Source organism: Nipponia nippon, unplaced genomic scaffold (genome assembly GCF_047370975.1).
Source record: "Nipponia nippon isolate SJK-2023a ecotype South Korea unplaced genomic scaffold, ASM4737097v1 scaffold_5, whole genome shotgun sequence".
In the NCBI taxonomy this organism is placed as follows: domain Eukaryota; kingdom Metazoa; phylum Chordata; class Aves; order Pelecaniformes; family Threskiornithidae; genus Nipponia; species Nipponia nippon.
This window is the reverse complement of record NW_028262369.1, coordinates 31,921,634-31,940,877: the sequence shown is the minus strand read 5'-3', so window position 1 is coordinate 31,940,877 and position 19,244 is coordinate 31,921,634. Positions and strand designations below refer to the sequence as shown.

At 52.6% G+C, this 19,244-nt stretch overlaps 1 protein-coding gene across 4 annotated transcripts in view; it reads left to right on the top strand.

Moving 5' to 3' along the window:
- The window catches only part of RNF220 (ring finger protein 220), a 227,854-nt gene that overhangs the window by 150,981 nt on the left and 57,629 nt on the right, over positions 1 to 19,244 (top strand). For 3 of the 4 annotated variants that reach the window (XM_009468165.2, XM_087731539.1, XM_009468164.2), the window contains 3 exons: positions 2,538 to 2,583; positions 12,860 to 12,955; positions 17,113 to 17,155. In XM_009468165.2, coding sequence (XP_009466440.1) covers positions 2,538 to 2,583; positions 12,860 to 12,955; positions 17,113 to 17,155 — 185 coding nt within the window. Of the gene's footprint in view, positions 1 to 2,537; positions 2,584 to 12,859; positions 12,956 to 16,661; positions 16,867 to 17,112; positions 17,156 to 19,244 lie in introns of those variants that run through there. The other variant, XM_087731538.1, reaches the window with a different exon arrangement.

Here is a 19,244-nt window from a genome sequence, read left to right as displayed (position 1 = left end):
TCCAAAGATTGTGCTCTCTGCAAGGGCCTAGAGCGAAAAAACTTTAAAAGGCACCGAAAAGTGTTTGAACTTTAAAGGTCTTGATTTCCCTTTTACCATTTTTAATTTGTCTGCAGTGTTTATGGAGGGGAAGGTTTCTCTTTGCTGACGGCCTTTCGATTCTCAGCCCGTTGCTGGCATCCTTAAGAGGCGCGGGGGGCTGCAGCCGCTGTATTTCAGGGGGTTGGTTAGCGGGATGAAAGAAAGCACGCTTAAATTGCAGGGTCTTGTGACTTGGATGATCAGGGCTTGTGTCCATTCCTGTCCCATCTCTGGAAATAAATAAAAACAAATTGCAAACTTTTATTAGCAATAGAGTGGGGCTAAATTGCAAGGAGTGAGGTGGTTCTTGATAATCCTCCAAATGAAGAATAAAAAAACTTGGCAGAGTTTATCAAAATCCGTTCCCTTCCCCGTCAGTCCCAACGGCAGAGGCTTGGCCTTTCGGCTGACCAGAGAGACTCTCGTCCTGAAAACTGCAGTTTCCTGGCGCTAACACCATTTCTGGGAGGAATTAATGAGATTCTTCCTCTTTCCCTCAAAAAGGAATAATTTTAAACACCTTTAACAAGAAAAGGGAGGAAATGAGTTGGTTTTTTTTAACCTGGCTTTGGATTATAAAAGGAAAAAAAAGTTGTTTCACACATTGGGCGATTAAGAAATTCAAGGTAGCGCAGGAGATGGGGAGGGGGTGGAAATCCTTCCCATTGCACGCATTGGGGTGCAGGCTGGAGGTGGTGCCAGGGCTGCATCTCCGGCGGCAGCAGGGACTGATTCTGCTCCCCACCGCCCCCCGAGAGCAGGGGGGGCAGAGCTGGGGCACGGGGCATGAGGGGCATCCTGCACCCCCCAGCAGTGCATCCCCTCAGGAAAGGGGGGCTGTGAGGGAGGCGATGCCCCAGCCCATCGATCAGTGGTCCCCAGGAACCACAGCCATTTGCTCTGGGAGTGGAGCTGCGGCGTTTGGGGTGACCTGATGGCGATGGCATGTTTCCCTCTGTTTTGGGGTGGGGGGCGAGGGCGGTGGCACTGGGAGAGGAGGGGGGCCATAGCCCCAGGAGAAAACACCTTCCTCCATCCCTGCTCATTTCATAACACCCAGCCATCTGCCAAATCAAGGCAGATTAAAGCCAGCCAAATTCAATTTCTCCCCGCTGCCACTGCAGCTCGGCATCTGGGGCTAAAGTGTCCCCGACAAAGCGAACATGACAGGCACATTGCTTTTTTGTCACATCTAGTACCATGTTGATCTTCTAAAAGTCTCATAAAAATTTATTGATGTCTCCCATATTGCTGTGATTGAGAAGAAAGGAGCGCGGGTGTGCGGAGCCGGGCGCGCGCGCGCAGGCGAGCGTGTGTGCGTGTGTATATTAATGTTTCTGAAGTAGATCTGATTTGATATGTCTTGTTCTATTGTCAGCATCTGTTTAGCGAGGCTTTTTAATACTTTCTGGCTGCCGATCACTCATCCTTAGCCTGGGATGCAGGCTTGCATACAAATTTTGTTATTAAACACAATTCCATTCCCCCCTCTTCCCCAACCTCCGCCTCCCCCTGCTAACCTCCCCCCTCCACCCACCCATCCATCATCTCCCCGGGGCTGTGGGGAGCTGGGAGCCAGCCGCCCCACTGGCGTGCACTTACAAGCACAGGCACTGGGCTTGGCAACATATTTCAAGAGCCTTTTGCCTGCTGCAGGTGCTTTGCATTGACAAATCGAATCATGGGGAAATAATTTATTTCCTAATGCTGTTTGCAGCATGTTAGCAGGAGAATTTACATGAGAGAGATTACTTTAATAACCAAAAAATTACAGTGCAGGCCTCCCCGCCATGTCGGCTTTGATATGTAATTGTTTCAAGTTTAACCTGTCTGGAGGGGGGAAGGTGTTATTAAATCTATAGCATCTCCCGCTGGCGAGGGCAGGCGAGGAGGAGCACCGTGGTGGGTTCCTCCTTCCCTGCTAAATGGGGAACAAGCTGAATTAACAAATCACTCCAGCCTCCGGCAGAGCTGCTGCCTCCAAGGCACAGCTGGAGCAGGGGAGATCTTCTTTCCCTTGCTCTTACACCGATTTAATCGCCTTCTCTTTCCTTCCCTCCTTTTTTTTATTGTGCCTGACCCTATGCAGGGCTTGCCACCTCTGCTCCCTTCTCCTTGGCTTTCTTCCCAGTGTCCCTGCAGGCTTGCTCCCCACTTCTCCCCAGGGCTGGGAGAGGAGCTGTGCAAGCCCCCGAGAAGGGGGAGAGTCTGAGATTTGACTCTGCATCGTGTGTCTGGGTTTGGGGGGTTCCAGTCATAGGACCATTTTATTCCAGCTGGAGAAACAGTTGGCGCTGCCCTCCTTTCCATGCCCCTCCGGTCAGGGTGAGGAGGCTCTCCTTGGTCTGAGGAAGGGGAGCCATGTGCTTTGCTATTTGACCTCCTGAGATCCCTTGAAGCGCTCCCCCGCTACAGCGGTTTTGTGACTCTGACCCCCTTCTCTTCTCTCTTGGCAGCAAGAGCTCCATCCTGAAGGATGCCATGGCAGCGGGCACCCCCAAGGTAAGTGAGCACAACTCGGCACACTTTCCCCCCCGCCAAGGGATGCTCTTTACATCCCCTCACCTTCCCAGCCCGCTCACTTGTCCTGCTACTCAGTGTCCCCCAGGAAGGTGGTCGTGCTTTGGGGGCCAGCCAGCATTGGGGGATGCTGCTGTCCCCGTTCACCTGCTGAGCTGGAGTGGTCAAGTCCCCACAGGGGCTCTCTCGTTCCCCGTGCAGCAGAGGGATGGGGGAGCTGAAGGACTCGGCGGGCTCCGGGGCTCCAGATTGTGTCTAATGACAGCTAATGAGAGCTGATCACATGCAGGCTGAGCTCAGCATGGGAAATCATGTGCGGGAGTTCCTGGAGCCAGAGCCATATGCCAGCTTTGGAAGAAGGGAGTGGGACTGCCTCAGGGGAAGTGAAGCACACCCAAGGAGGAGCCCAAATCACTAAAAGACCCTGTCTCAGCTGCATTCCCCTTCCCAGGACCTACCTCCCATCCCCTTGGCTCAGAATGCAAAAATAGAAAATGCACAGAGCGTCATGGTGTCACTGCAAAGGGTATCATTTACTGATTAGCAGTACTGTTAGCTGGACTTCATGATACGGTGATGGGAAGGACCACAGCTTGGGCAGGCAGGTGGGTGGCAGGAACACTGCAGGGCAGCTGGGCATTGCATAAACTCTGAAAACGACGCTGTGCTCCCCAAGGTGGGCAAAGCAAAGTGGTCCAGGCTCTCCCACACTTCTGGGCATGCAGTCCAAGCCAGGGGGGCTCCTGGCTTCCAGGGAGGTGCAGGGCATCTCTCCAGGAGAAGTCTTTGTGCTTGTTTTAATAGAATCAGCTTCATGTCTTACTCTCCCTTTTTTTACTGGAAGCTTTGGGTCGTTTTTGGCATGCAATGTCAGAAATGGAGATTGACATTTCAGCTCTAGGTTTTCCCCTTGGGGCTGAGTGTCTTGCCAAGCACATAAACACCTTATCTACTCCACCAAGCGAGGGGCTGGGGACCCACCGTGCTGACCCAAGTTTCTGGCAGGCAGGGACACCTCCTGGGTCAACCCAACAGTTTCCCAAACCCCACAAGAGAAAATAAAGATCATAGCGATACTCTGTAATGATCCACACCTTTGGCATTCCCATCTCCTGCATGACTATCCTTGTCTCTCGTGCCCTGTCCCAGGGGAGATCGGGAGGAGACTGGAGACCTGACTATTTCTCCCATGAAAAACAAGCAGAGCAGAAAGCAATCCCCAAACCCACCCGCTGTTGATAATCCACGGAGTGTGAGGCTGCCTTGGGACGTCTTGAAGGAGCTGGAAAGGGCACCCACAAAATGAAAGCAGCTGGACTCTGCAGGCTTCCCTTCCCCTCCTTGTCAGGTCTGAGTGTAGATAACTCAACGGTCCCAAACACATCGCCTCCGAGGGAGAAGGATGGCTAGGAAGACAGATTAGCTGTTTGGAGGGAAACACAGCGAGTGACTGACAGAGACCAGATAAAGAAGAAGGTCCATCTCGCGGCAGGGCCGGGCTTTTGAAGTTTCCATTGACAAAGAATCCCATTTGCCTTGAGCGAGGGGATTAAACTGGGACTGGAGCGTAGTTCTATGTAAAAGAGATCAATCGTCCCCTGTCACCACATGGATCTTTTCCCTTTGCCCGTCACGTCTGGGACTAAGAACATTAACTTCAAGAAGCCAGGAGAGCAGGGAGGGAGAGGGTGAAATCAGGAAATCTTTCATTCCCTTCTCAGAGAGCTTGAAAGCCTCTCAGCCCAGGAGGATTCATTATTTCTAGGTGGCTTTTGCTGGGAGACAAGTCCTGTGTGGCATGGGAAGGCACACACTGTCACCTTCACCTGAGCTTGGTATTAAAGGCTCCTTTGTAACCGCATGGGATTGAGAAGGATGGTGGTGGGGAGATGAAGGCTGCTCTTTCCCTTTGTGCCCACTGAGCGTCTGCAACACGGGGTGGGAATAGCCCATAAGGATGTGAAGTTCCTCCCAGAAAGTCCTGCTGGGGACAAAGCTGGGCCTCTGGGCCACCCTTAACAGGGCTCCCGGGGGGCAGACCCCCGGCTGGGCTTGCAGCCCATGCCCAGGCACCCAGGCACCACTGGAGGTCTGGCAGGCACTGCCTGGGAAGAGCTGGGACCTGCGCCGTGTCATTCTTCCCATCCTGGGCACTGGTGGAAGGAGTCACGGGGACTGACACAAGGTTTCCTGGCTGGTCCTTCTCCTGGTGCCAACAACAGGGCCAGCAGCTCCAGCAGCTCAGCAGTGGGAGAAAGGGACTGCACCTCCCCATCCCTCGGGAGCATCCCCTGGCAGCACGGGCAGGGGCAGGCTGCTTCCACTGAGGGACATGGGAACTGGGGTGGGGTGCAGGCTGGTGTTACCAAAGGTGTTACCTTTGTGGGCACCGGTGGCTTTAAGACCAGTTTAGGACTCATTTAGGGCCTTTGCATATACCATCATGGACTGTCGTTGCTTCTGTGCTGGCTTAAGGCTCTTCCTGGGGTGCAGCTGGGGGCAAGGGATTTAACTCCCCCCATGCTCTGTCTCCTGGCTCTGCTCCCATCCCTTCCCTGCCGTTGCCCTGGCAAACGGCTCTCCTGGCAATAAAAGCCCAGATGTAAACGCATATTCCTCGCTCACCGCTTTCCTGCCCCTGAAGAGCTGTCACTCACTGCACTGGGTCAATTTTCATGGCAATATGTCAAAGAAAATCCAATCACTCAACATGGGATGTGATGAATGCAGGATTATTGTATCAGATTCTTCTATTATCGGAGCCGACAGAGGCAGCGATGGCCAAGTGAGGGCTGCGAGCTGGGGGGCTCCGGCCAACATGTCTGCTCACTGCCTGGCCTCCCTCTCTGCGAAGGCAGCTCAAAGGGCAGCACTGAGCACCAAATAGCTCTGCAGCATCCAGGATCCTTGTTTGCTTTCTGTTAGTGACCAAGCCCGATTGATGGTGGTATGCCGGTGTGGACAAGCCACTTGGACAAGCAGATGACAAACATGTGTAGTGAGCCTCAGGGTAAGATGTCTATCCAACCCTGACTGCCACTTACTTAGGAAAGCTGGTGACAGCAAGCTGGGCTCTGCCAGCCTCTGGCTGGGGAGAAGGGCCTGAGATAGCTGCTTGGTGTCTTCAGGAATTCCCGTGGCCTGCGGACAGCAAGGGGAACAGCGCTGTCTTCTCCCAGCTGCAGTTTCTGTCCCTGATTGCAAGGTTGGATGCTTACCCCGTGGCTTGTGATAGCCTTTGGTGCCTTGATCTTCATGTTGCTAAGAGCCAGGTAGCCCACTGAACCCCCACATCTGAAGGTGACAGCTTGCTCTTGCCGGGCTGCCTCGTGCCTGTGCTTTGCAGAAGGCAAAGGTGCAAAAAGGTGCTGAAAGCCCATCTCCTTTGCAGAAAGCACACCCAGTGGCCCTGCTCTGGGAAAGGTCTTCCTAGGCATTGGACTCCAAGGAGAGTCCTGGACATCTGTAGCATCCTTCTCTGATGACATATCTGAGACACCAGGAGGAAGAGGAGGGGTGGGAAAAGAAATTCTTCACCAAGAAGTTTCCGTGTTGGTGGGAACAGATGCTTCACACCCATGGGAAGGGGTGGAGGATGTCCTTGCTCTTGCTGAGCTGGCGACCCCAACTCCATGGTCCCGTTCACCAGTGTGGGCTGAGCGTTGCTCACTAACATTTCACCATTGTCCTGGGTCACCATGGGGAAACCCAACACCAGAGCCACTCAGGAGGGCACTTTCTGAAGGTGTGTCCGAGCCAGCCATGCCCCAGACCTCTGTGAGCCCAGAGCTTCCCTGCAGCACTCCCCAGCATGGCCAGAGGCCATGTTTCAGGCAGGCCAGGCATCAAGGATGTCTTGCAGAGGTGTACAGACAATACCAGGGTCTCCGTCCAGGCTCGTGGCTGCCCAGGGGTCTCTGTAGGTAGCTGTCAGCAGCATGCAGTTCCCCCAGGCGTTGTTCCTGGGTTTCACACTCTCCCCTTACCTTTCCCCTCTCACCTTGGCTGCCTCTTGCAAGGGGTTGTGCAGGAGAGGAGAACACGTTGAGTTGAACCCATGTTGGTGACATGTATAGGCAGCCTAAGTCCGACTGTTCCTGCTCTTCCTTGAGCAGCCAGCAGTAACTCTGAGAGTCAGCGTCCCCAGGCCCTCCTAGCTACCTAAGAGCACTTCTATGCCACTGCCTGTCTGTCCTATGGCTCTCCCTCCACAGGCTATCATCTAGTGGGATAGCATCTCTGCCCAGAGAGATGTCAACAGCTAAATTTCAGGATATTAGCTGCAGACTGTTACCTGTCACCTAATGGCATCCACTGAACTTTCTTATATCCTCTCTGAAAGTGCTGGTACTGACCGCTGAAGGGGAAGAGCCTGGGCTCTGTGAAGCATCCCAGCTCTCATGGAGGGTTCAGCATTCCTTTTCCACTGCTGCTTCCTAATATATGACTGCAAATTGCCTTTCCCGCTAATGGTCCAGCCCACGCTGCAAACCAACACTGAAGTGAGCGGCCAGGAACAAAATCGATCTCCCGCACCCAGCAGATGCTTGCGGCTGGTTTGTTTAGGTGTGTACCCAGCTCCTCGGAGGGTGCCCGCAGGCAGGCAGCCAGCACGCTGCTCCAAGACCTCCGGCGGAGCTGGGAACCGAGCCGCAGTGCCAGAGCCCTTTGATTCCCCCACCCACCCCCGTGATTTTACAGCTTCACCGAGCAGTTTGAGAGAGAATTACAGCACCTAGAGGGAAATTTGACCACTAAAGCCCTCCAAGGAAAAAGAGCTTTGAAGCAAGTAAGATTTGGAGCCTTAAACCTTGACAGAATGTCTGTATTAAGCCCTTCCCAGCTGCCTTGCTCAAGATGAAATTTCTAGCACAATCATTTAACTTCTCCGTATCATGTCTGGTGGTAGGAACAGGGGACGGGTGTTAGGGCCCCAGGGTTTTAACTCCTTCTCTTGTGTCACTGACTCACTGGGGGGTTGGAGAAGTCACTCACCGTATCTGTGCCCCCTCCCTCTCTAGCTGTGATTTACAAGGAAAGATTAGAAAGCTAAATCTGAGCATTGTGGCAAAGCTATGACCAAGCCGGAGATAGGAGAACAGCCCACAGATACGTGAAGGAGGGGAAATTACCTAGGATGAGTGTCGGCTGAATGTGCTCCCTGCCAGTTCGGGGTGATAAATACCAGAGCCACTCCAAAAAAAATCTCTGCCAGGTTTTATTCCATAAAACAAATTACCCCATGAACAAACAAAGCCCCTCGCTCCCCTTGGGCTGAACAGCTGTGCCCTTCCATTAGTCCAGGGGAAACCACTGCATTCAGCAGGAGGAGCGGAGAGGGATGTGGTCCTGGAGGGGAGCCGGATGGGCTGGCAGACCCCGGCAGACCTTGGCCAGACCTCTTTCCCCCTCCATCCCCAACGGGCAGTTCTGCTGGAAGGGGCCCCTTTCACCACCATGTAGCTGGTGTCTCACCCAAGGGGACCCAGAGCTCGATTGCAATCCCAGGTGTGACCGTACATGCACAGAAATAAATCAGCAGCTCACATTTCTGTAAGCTTATTCTGCTTGCGGACCACTGGAATCCTTCAGTGAAGTCCAGAAGCTGCCGATACCATTATTTCTGTTCACTATTCCCACCCTTCTCACATTTAAGCCTTTCATCCCCAGCTCCATCCCACCTTTATCTCTGCCAGCTAAAAGCCACTAGATAATTTTACCTCTAACTTTCCCAGGAGCAAATGTGGACCCTCCGAAAGCTTCTAAGAAACTCAGCTCTAATAGTAGCATCTTTGTGTCAGGGATCCTACAGCAGTAACATAAAAAATGGCTAGCAGAGTTAAGGGGGAAAATCGCAGCAAGGCCTGGTATCACTCATTGCTTTCGGGTTACAGTTCTCAAGTGATAACAGCTATTAGCAACACTTTGACGGCTTCCCTACCGTGGAGGGGAGGGCAGGAGACAGAAAACATGTCAAGCCATCACCTCCATGTTAAGTGATAAGTACCTATTTAGACGGCAGAGTTAAAGCTGAATGCATCAAGCAGGGAACACTTTGTGCCAAAATAAAAAAAAATAAAAAAAGACCATATAGATACATAAAAAGCGGGGTTAGGGTATTTGTTCTGCTGACAGCAGCTGTGATGGATTGTTTAAGAAAAATAGACTCCCTGTGTTTTTCCAGGGCTATCAGAAAGCAGGAGTCCAGCACTTTAATACTCTCAAATGACTGGCCTTGAGAGGCAGCAGAATGTCAGCGGCACCGGCTGGGCTCTCCCAGCGCTGACACCTGCCCCGGCTGCCGGCGAGAGGCAGCGCTTAGGGCTGGGGGCGGTGTGTGCCGGCAATTTCCATCCATTTCCTCGGGCCGGCGGCTGCACCCTGACACCCGTCCCCTCGCCTCGTGCTGCCCTGGGCCTGCGCCTCGAGTGCCTGTAGGTCAGGAGCTGATGGCGCATTGGCACGCATGCCCTTGCCGGCATCGCCTCGGAGCTGCCCGTGGCTCCTCCACCCGAGCAGGGAGGAGCAGGTCCGGAGAGCGATGGACTGGGATCACAGCAGCAGGCACACCAGCTGCATGATGCATATTTGATTCATGCCAAACCTGCCCGTGTATTTCTATACATAAACTATATGTTGTTCCTAATTGCAATGAGATCGCTGAAACACTTGCAGGTGCTGCAACCCAGCTCTGCAGAACTGCACAGTCCATGGAGGGTGTTGGGAGCTACCAGGGTGTGAACCTCGCAGCGTGAGGGAGGCTTACGCGGCCTCTGATTCCTGTGGTGCCGCATCCCCAGGGAGAGCCCGGATCCGTGGACATAGGCGGGTAAAGCCGTACACCCAGACACGTCTCTTCCCCTTGGCACGGCACAGCTGTGCTCCAAGGGGTGGGAAGGAAATGCCAAGCGGGGCCATGGCTGCCCAGCACGGCAGCAGGGGCAGGAGGAAGGAGGGAATACATGGCTTGGACAAGATTGATGGCCTCGTTGCCATTAAGAAAAAAATTAGCCGGTGGCGGCTATCATATTAAAGGGTGAAGAAGCCGTGAATTATTTTCTTAAAGATCTTATCACTTACAATGATAATTTTACCTTCCAAAAGGCCACTTTTAATGAGGCAAGCCAGGCAAAAAGTCATGATTTAATGCCAGATTTTTTTTTCCAAACACATTTTACTGCTTTTTTGTCCATGTTTAAAAAGCGCCGGTGACCTTTTTTTATTTAGCTTGCCCCAGGTGTAACGCTCAGGCTGATCCTCTCAGGGTTTATAACCTCCGCAGAGAGTGCCTTTACCCAATGGAGAGATGATTTAAAGGGGAGGGAGAAATACGAGGCTGCACGACTGCTCTCACAAGGCCCTTGCTCTGTTTTTGATGCTGGGAGCTGTGGTTTGCCAGGGGAGGAGGGACCGGGGAGGGAGGAGGGTGCTCTCCCCCCAATAGCCCTTCTCAGACGCACCCTGAAGGGGAGCTGGGCTGAACTGGCAACCAGGCAGGGATGAGCTGGCTGGTGGCCTTTCCCCAGGGGGAACAGGGACATCTCAGCATCAAGGCCTGTTCCCACCATGCCAAAGAGGCTGGTTCCCGAGGTAGGGAGCATCTCCGCACAGCCGTACGGCACGCCTGCCTGCACACAGAGCACCCAGCGATGCGTTTTTGGGGTGGGAAGCCAGAATTTGGGTCTGCCCTGCAGCGTGGGCACGCACGAGGGCTGGGAGACCATGTGTAAAGCCGCCTTTTCTCTCTGCAGCCATCTTCCGAGATGCCAGTCAAGAGAGGGATGGGGATCATATCGCTGCCTCTTCCCTGCTTGCTGGGACCCGGCTGGGAGTGAGCGGTGTGGGTGCAGGGGGCTGCAAATCATTGGCTTGGTGTGCTGTGGCCATGCATCCTCGCCACTTAGCCATCGAGAAACAGCCCTAACACAACGATTTGGGAAAAAAGAGGCCAAAATTGGGATGGCAGAGGGGCTGGCCTAATGCAGAAATGAAAGTCACCCTGATGGCGAGTGCCTTTCCTAATCCCTTAGCCCCTGAGCCTGCATCCCTGCCTGCCCCCATGGCTGCCTGAAAGGCAAAGTGTGGCACAGCGCACAGAAATGAGAAAAACAAATGAAGTCAAGTTTCCTAAGAGTGAAGGGGAAGTGTGACTTGGCATCTCTAACGCTGTGTTTAACATGCCGGCGAGGTATTTAGAATTGAAGTGCTTGCACACAATTTAAAAATAGACAGTTTATTAATCTAAACTGCAAGTGTATGTAGAAGAGGCCTCGAGATTGACATCTTTGGGATTAGTTTAGCCCTGCGTTTTTCCAGAGGTCATCGCCATGGTGCTCAGGAGGTTTGTGGAATAAATGGGGCCGGCGTTCTTCCCGGGACCACACGCTAAAAACTAATACATAACGTTTAATTTACTGTCTCCATAGCTAGCCCAACCATTTTTCACATAATAATATTGGATTAGAGCTACCAGAAGCTGAGGGGGGAGCTGGAGGCGGGGAGGGTTTGTCTGTCTGTCGCCGAGGAATGGGGAGATGGGTATTTTTTCCCTCTCTCTAGAATACATTGGAAGACAAAACGGATTTAACCCTCCCAGCTCTGGGGTGCTTGGCTTATTAGAGGAGGGAAAGGGCATTAGCACCGCTGCAGTCAGGGCTGTTGTTCTGAGTCACAACTGAAGGCTTTGAGCCCCTATCCCTCTGTTTTGTAGGACATGTGCAATCCTGCTTCTTCAGAAATGGTCCTCATTCTCTGTTTAGAAAATAAGAAACTAAACAACAGCAGGAGCTTGAGGTCTGCACTCAGCTTTGCATGGTTATCAGAGGGCTTCTCCAGAAATAAATGAGCCACTCACCAAAACCGATCGCCAGTTGGGTTTGGCCAACACATGAGGCAGGAGAACCTCCTGCTCTGCCCGTCCCTCTCCTGGGAAGCAGAGGCTGCTCTCTTGGGCCAGCCCTTGCTGCGTGCCCCTACAGCCATGTTTTATGGCAGAGACCTGCAGTGCAGACAGGGATGCGGCTCTTGCCCTCATGGCAGGGCTGGCAGCTCATGCCTGTGGGGTTGAACCCAGCATCCCAAATCCTCCTCCCCCGCCTCCGTCCCGAGCATGCCCTCCCTCCATGCCCACGCTGACTGCGCTGCCATGCTTTTCTCGCCGGGAGAGCTGTCCAAGCCCGGGGGATCGCATCCTGCTGACTGAACCGATTTGTATGCTGAGTCATTTTTCGACTTGCTCATATCTTTCCAAAAAATGCACATTTTTTCACGTTTCATTTCAGCCCAGAGGCAAATGTTTCTGGAATACTTGCCTTTCTCCAAGGTATTATGCTTTTTAATAATGTTGTCATCACACTTGACCTGTCCAATTCAGATGATATCTACACTTCCCTTCGCAAACACACACATCTCCGAGCAGTCATTTATTGTCGAATCTCGCCAGCTGATTCTCAGAAAAAAACATCTGGAGAGCTGCATTTCCGCTGTACATTTTTTACAATGTGCTGGGCTATATTTAGCCTAGCTTAGCTAATTTATATTTGAAATTAGAATTTTAAATTGCATTTTCCCCTCAAAATCTTCTAATAATAAAGTTCACTTGCAACTCGGTGTACATTTTTTTAGATGCTGTCAAACTCCCACAGTAATTTTCCCGCTAGAGTTCACTGTGTGTAGAATTTAGACTTACCTACTATTGACTTGAAGTTTATCAGTGATTTCTTAGGTCTCAAATATCACTGATCTTTTTAACCTTCTAAAAGGCCCTTTTTTTCTGTGCTACTTATTAAAATAAATAGCATCATTACAGAAGGAAGAGGTAGTTGCGCTGCAAAGGTGCTGAGAGCTTTAGTGCAGTTTACAAAGCTATTGAGAGATTTAGTGGCATTTAAGAGGGGCGGACGAGGGTGCGTTAGCACCACTCCACGTCAGCACACCTTCGCCTTACCGTGTGAATTTCTGGTGTGGTCCTGACGCATCGTTTCCAGCAGGGACTGATTCTGCCCCCAGCCACCAGACCTGGGGACAAAATGACCGTCCCTTTGTTACCGGATGTATTTGCACTTGGCTAGACCCTGCAACCCAGTCCCCTCGTGGGGCACGGTCCCACGGGAAGAGCAAAGCCAGCCCCAGAGCCCGGCAGTCTGTCCCAGTGCAGCCCCCCAGCCCGGCAGACGCTCTCCGTGGCTTTGAGGGCAGCTTAGCGAGGGGCAGAGAGCTCGGTGACGCTCACAGCATGAATTTCTCCTTTCTCTTGCAGTCAATTTTGTTGTCGGCCTCAATCAAGCGGGAAGGAGATTCTCCGACAGCATCACCCCACTCCTCAGATGACATCCATCACTCGGACAGATACCAGGTAAGCAGGTGGATGCTCTCGCTGGTCTCGGCTTTAGGCAAGGAGCCAGTTTGCCCCAGTGCCCGCAGCTCTCTGTGTGTGAGAGCCTGGCTCTCGGCTCTGCACCGGTGCCCCAGCTCACCTGCCTGCAGCGGGGGGACGTGAGCACTTGGTCCCTCACACGGCTACAAAGCCATGCTTTTGTCTGCAGAGTCATCCCAGCTCCGACGTTAAACCACAGCCATGCAAAACCGCTTTAAATCTTTGTAGAGGTTTCTGTTGCATTATATTCGTCATCTCGGTCGTTGCCATGGCTATGTTTGTTGTTACTTACCCTGTGCCACCAGGACGCTTTCAGAGAAGTGATTTTTTTGTAGAACAGTGAATGATGTCAGCCTGCAGCAGGCCAAAATTCTCCATTTCACTGGTGTGCCACTGCCCAGCAAACTGACTCGTGACTCCCACCCAAAACAGAAATGGTTTTGGATCATCCCCAGCCATGCCAGCATGTTTTATAAAACACCCTCTGCCCAGAGGAGCCACAGGTCTTGACTTGTGACTCGATGAGTAAAAGTTGAGGGAGATGGAGCAAGAAAAGAAGAGAAAGGCAGCAGCACAAGTACAACTTTGCTTGTCGTAACTCTGTCTGTATTTTTGGGGTGGGCTGGCACACTTGACTCCAACTCAACACACATCCAAACGATTTGGCTGCAAGCCTGCACTCAGCCACTGGCTTCAAGTAAGCTCTGAAAGGCAGCAGATAAATTAATGGTACTCTTCAGCACAGCCCCAAGCGTGGCTCTACCTGCTGTGTGGACAGGCTGGGTGGGCCATGGCTGTAGCAACTTGGCATGCGCCTGTCACCCTGTATCCTGCAGAGCTCTGCAGCGATACCCTGCGCCCAGGGTCAGGCAGAGAGCCAGGCCTTCCTGCAGCGGCCACTTCGCGCGTGCCAGGTCTGCGTTTGGATCTGCAGAGGGAGAGGCTGGTGACCAGTGCTGGGAATCTAACCGAGCAGTTAAAGCATGCGTTCCTGAAGATAGGTCTCGTTAGTAGCAGATTTGTACATTTGTTGCCCATTATTCTCTCCTCTGTCCTATTTATTGGTTATATAATCAAATAATGGGCCAGATCCTCCCTTGTTTGCTACGTATTCCCATGTAGCCTTCAGTTATAACTTGGGGTCACAAGTCACTTTACCCTTGTATGAACAATGAGCCCTGGTACAAAGTAAGAGAAGCAAAACCCTGCAGAAGATACAGAAATGCCTGAATCGGGTAATCCTGCTCTCTTTCCTGCCTGTTTATTAAGGCTAATAAATAAATCATGTTCTTTCTGAAAGGGTGTGGAAGAGACTTCTGCTGTGGCCCCCTTTGTTGGAAACACCTCTCTCTTCCTGCTCCTCCAGACTTCAGTCTCTGTGAAATTGGTGGTCCCTTGCAGTCCTCTGTTCCTAAAAATTTTTATTATGTCATACGTGAGGACAAATATTCTCAGCAGAAGCCCCCTCTATGTGCTGAGTCTAGCTAGTCTCTAATGTGTTTTAAGTTTGTGAGAGTATTTTATGGAGGGTTGCAGCCCTTAATGCAAATGTGTAATGAGAGCTGTAAGTCTGCACTGCAGGGAGAAAAGACCTCTGGGGCCAGATTTTCATTTACGCTTGTGCTGGCTGCGTTATGCTGCTCTGGCAGTGTAAAGGGACCTCAGAGTGGGTGCCAGGGTTGTGTAAAGCCTCAGCGTATCCTTAATAAAGCCACAATAGGAAGGAGACGTCAGTCTTCCCGGCTTACCAAGTAAAATGCTCAGGAAGCAGAGCAGAAGACTCTCATGGTGGTGACTTTAAGGGCTGCAAAATTTAGCTTTCCATATGCAGAGGTGTGCTGGAGTTATGAATGTCCCTTGTGTTATCTGTGATCTAATCGTGAATATACAGCGTATTAGTAGCATGCTAGAACGTGAGTTATTGGCGTGTAGGTTTTCAGAATTTCTGTGGCTTGGTTTTCTTAGTCCTCATGCTTATTTACCATGGGGATATTTAGGGAAGAAGGAGATTTATGAATAGGAGCGCTACAGGAACACGGGCTTGCACAGCGCTTGGACTGCGCTGAGAGGGAGCTGCAGTGGAGGCGGTGGGGCGGCTCCGGGACGTGGGGAGGGGGGATCCCCTTGCCTCCCCTCTGCCAAGCCTGGTTGCAGGAGTTTGGTACGTGGACACCGATCAGACCGAGGTGGTGGCAGCTGCTGTAGTGCAGGACCTTGTGATACAGCTTCGTGGTGGGTGCTCCTCTGAGATGAGGATGTCTTGTCAGTTGGGGCTTTTCCTGCGCTCTGAGTAAAAATAAAGCCGTTTTAGCTGGATTTAGATACAACCCTGAATCCCCAGCGGAAAAATCAACAGCAAATTGTAAGTCATTCACTGTACTGCAAAGATAGCATTTCAGGCTTGGAGGGAGACCACCTTGCGTGGGTCAGCTGAGCCCACAGAATATTTGTGACTGAATAACATGTGGAGTAAGTATATCCGAAAGCCTAAAATCCTTCTCCAGGAAAGGCTCACCTCCCTCCACCTGAGCTCAGCGGTGAGCATGCCTCCTGAAAGACAGCTTAATTAATTAAAAGGGTAAAACTAACAATCAGCAGCTTTGATTTTGTAAGTAAGCACATGTACAAAAATACAGCTGCATTTCAGCTTGCAGACACAGCTGGGATGTACGATGCAGGTCAGCGCTGCACAAAGCTTACCAGCCAGCACCTGAACTTGCTGACCACCCATCGTCTTCTGATACAGCAAAACATATCGGGGGGTTTTTTGTTGTTGTTTTCCCTCTGAAGAAGGAGCGGCAGATTGTCAGGTGCCAGAGCGAAGACCCAAGATGTAGGTTTGATTCCAAGAAACAAAGTCTGGGGAGTCTGCGGAGGGGGGAACAAATGGGATTTAACCTGTGCAGGAGCCTGCGCTGCCCAGTTTCTAGCCCCTGGCTCTGTCCTCCCCTCAGGCTGGTCCACGGGAGCCGTCCCCCACCACGGCTGTGCAGCAGAGGTGGGAAAGAGACCCGCGAGCTCGGGGCGCAGCTGGGGTCGGCGTTCAGGCCGTGCTCAGCCTGCGGGACAGGCGGGGAGGCCGGGGCTCCTCTCCCCGGGGCCTGGCCTCGCCCCGGGGCCGGTGCCCCCAGGGGCTGGGTCAGGCAGGGCCCAGGGCTCCATGGCGGGGCTGGGACCGTGGAGGGGCCTCTGGGCCCCCATTGGCCACCTGCCTTCGGGTCTGTTACCCCTCAGGCCCTGATTGGCCAGGTGCCCTTGGGCCTCAAAGGCCCCCAATCCCTATTGGGCAAGAAGAGTTGGGGAGCGGTTGCCCCTGGTTCCTGATTGGCCAGCACCTCTGGGTTACAGTTGGGCCCAGGGCCCTGATTGGCTAGTGCTGTTGGGCCTAAAGGACGCCCAATCCCTATTGGGCAAGGAAACCTGGCTTGCAGTTGCCCCTCGGCCCTGATTGGTCACGTGCCCTTGGGTGCCAGTGGCTCCTGATTCCTGATTGGCCAGGCACTCTTGGGTCCCAGTTACCCCTGCTCTCTGATTGGCCAGGTGCCCCTGGGTTCCAGCCGCCCCTGGGCCCTGATTGGCCGGGGCTCGCTGGGCCTTGCTGCCGCCTGTCGGTTGCCATGGGAACTTCCTCCTTTCGCGCCTCTCCCCGCCGGTTTCCTGGTGAACTTTCACCCGCTCGGCGGCGGGTCACATGACCGGGGCCAACATGGCGGCGGCCGCTGGGGGCTGATCGGCGGCGCCTGCCGGGCCGCGCCGTATCCGCCCGCATCCCGGGCCGTGCGGGGGGGTCCGCCCCGGGGCCCGCCGCCCCGCTGCCCCGCCGGCCGCCCGCGGCACCCGCGGCTATGCAGAGCGGCAGGAGGGGGCCCGGCGGCGGGGGCCGGGAAGAGGTGGGTGCCGGGGGGGGGGGGGGCAGGCCCGGGGCCGGTGCGTTGTCCCGGTGCGTTGTCCCGGTGCGTTGTCCCGGTGCGTTGTCCCGGTGCGTTGTCCCGGTGCGTTGTCCCGGTGCGTTGTCCCGGTGATGCGCGGGGCGGGAGGAGCCGGGCCGGGCCGGGCCTTGTTTACCGGCGGGGGGCGAGTTGTTTACGCTGGGCCGGGGGCTCTGACACTTCTCCGCTCTTGTCTCCCCTCTGCAGACCTTCCTGCGGGTGCGAGCGAACCGGCAGACCCGGCTGAACGGTGAGTGCGGTCCCGCGCCGTGCCCCGGCCTGCCCCCGCCCCGCCGGGCCTCCTCCCGCGCCTCTCCCCCTGCCCGGAAAACTTCCCAGAGTTGGGCCGAGTTGTGTGAAACCCACCCGCCGCGGTGGGCCGGGAGCTGCGACCTGCCTCGCCTGGGCCTCGGCGTGCAGCTGGCGGGGCGCGGGGTGTGTGGGGGCGAGACTCGCCACCTTCACCCCTGGCCTCCCGGGGGAGGCCCTTCTTGCCGCCGGGGTCCTGCCAGCGAGCTTATAAGTAGGCCCTGAATCCTGTATTTGAAATTATGGGGCCAGGCTGCTGCGCTTTCATGGCTCACATGGCAGAATCTTGCAGTAAACTTTTAAACCAGCAGTCTGAGCGTCTGTGCATCTGACGTCATGTTTTGGGTTGGTTTTTTTTTCTCTCAAACCCACAGGTGCCGGTGTGTTACTTTTATTCTTGTATTTCTGGGCGTTCCTAACAACAAGTAAACAAGTATTTCTAGTGAAAAGTGTCTTGGTACTTAAAAAACAAATCAGAGGTCACTTTATTTCAGAGAGAGCAAGTCCCATCTCTGTGTTTGTAAATTGGAAAAAAAGCTGAAAGTATACTTTTTTTTTTTTAGCTTCAGCTGAAGAAGTTGAAACTGTTTTCCCAAAGTTCAGAGAAGTCAGAACTTACCATTTAAATAGTAACAATATTCTGTCATCTGATTTTGTATTGCTTATAGCTGCTCTAATATGTACCATTTAGTCAAAATGTGATTGTTAGGGCTATCAGGAGGCTTGTTACTTTTGAGCTTCCTGCTGTGATAGTTTACGGTAACACCAGTGATATTGTGCTGATGCAGTTTATTTAGAAAAAGATGGAGATACTTTAACAAAATAGCAAAAGGCTTTAGAGTGTACTGATACCAAAATAGTTTGCTTGAATTTGAAGTGCTACTACATGTTCAGCACAGTCATAGGCAAATAGAATTAAGTTACTGACCCAATAACTTCTAAGTTATACATAACTGAATTCGGAGCTGGCTTGGAGACTTTTAAATATCAGCCCTGAGGGCCAAAAACCTGTGAACTCTTGAAAGTCTGTTAAGCCATACAACAAAAAGATGAGTTGCCTTGCATCAATTACAGGTAACTGCTGGCAGGTGTGCTCACATCTGCACTCCTAGATGAGTGCAGTGAGCCGCCAGCGTTGGCAGGTAGAACCTTTTCCTGACACGGAGACTTCAGATGGCTGAAATGCACTGAGGTATTGCTCTGCAGTGACTTGTTTTGTGTGACAGAGGTCTCTGGAGTCAGTGATGTCAAACTGTTTCTTTATCGTTTTTGGATAGCTGGGGCTAAGCTCCCACCTTCCACCTTTTTTCAGGCCAACAATGTGCAGTTACCTTATTTTAAATTTAAAAAAAAAAAAGTCTGAGGCAGGCTTGTGAGGTTCTTGGTGTTGTGGAGTCCTTCAGTATGAATGAAAGCTCTTGATGACAGTGTGCTCTGCTGAACTGGCTCAGTAGAGCTTTATGCTTTTGACTTTAGCCTAAAGTAGGGCTGCACCACAGTCTGTGTAGGCTGCTATCTAGGAACTCCTCTTGCGCCCTGTTCTTAGATGTTTTTGTGAACCTGGGCTCGTCATCTAAAGGGAGGCTGCTAGTTTTGTACAGCATTTGCGTTGCTTTTGCTGAACCTTTTACTCTTTTTGTATATACCTTTCGGGGTACAGTGAGCAGAACTGACAGCCATATTCCAAATGAGGACATTTGGTTAATTTATATAGTGCCCTTATAACGCTGGTATTTCCTCTCTGTTCTGTTGTACACCCTAACAGTACTAGGTCCAGGCGTTAGGAAGCTGGATGCAGAAATACTAGCTGAAGTGCTTTGGCTTTGGGTCACAAAGAAGGTCAAACTAGATCAGAACTGGTTCCTCCTGACCTTAGCTTTTTATGACTGATTACTACTGTTCCCAGAACATCCCTGTAGTGATGCCTGGTTCAGTCCTATGCTGTTACATTAGTATCCAGCCGGACGGTTGGGTAGGTTATACTGCTCGTCTCTATGCATGTGACTTTATATTTATGACCGCTGAACTCA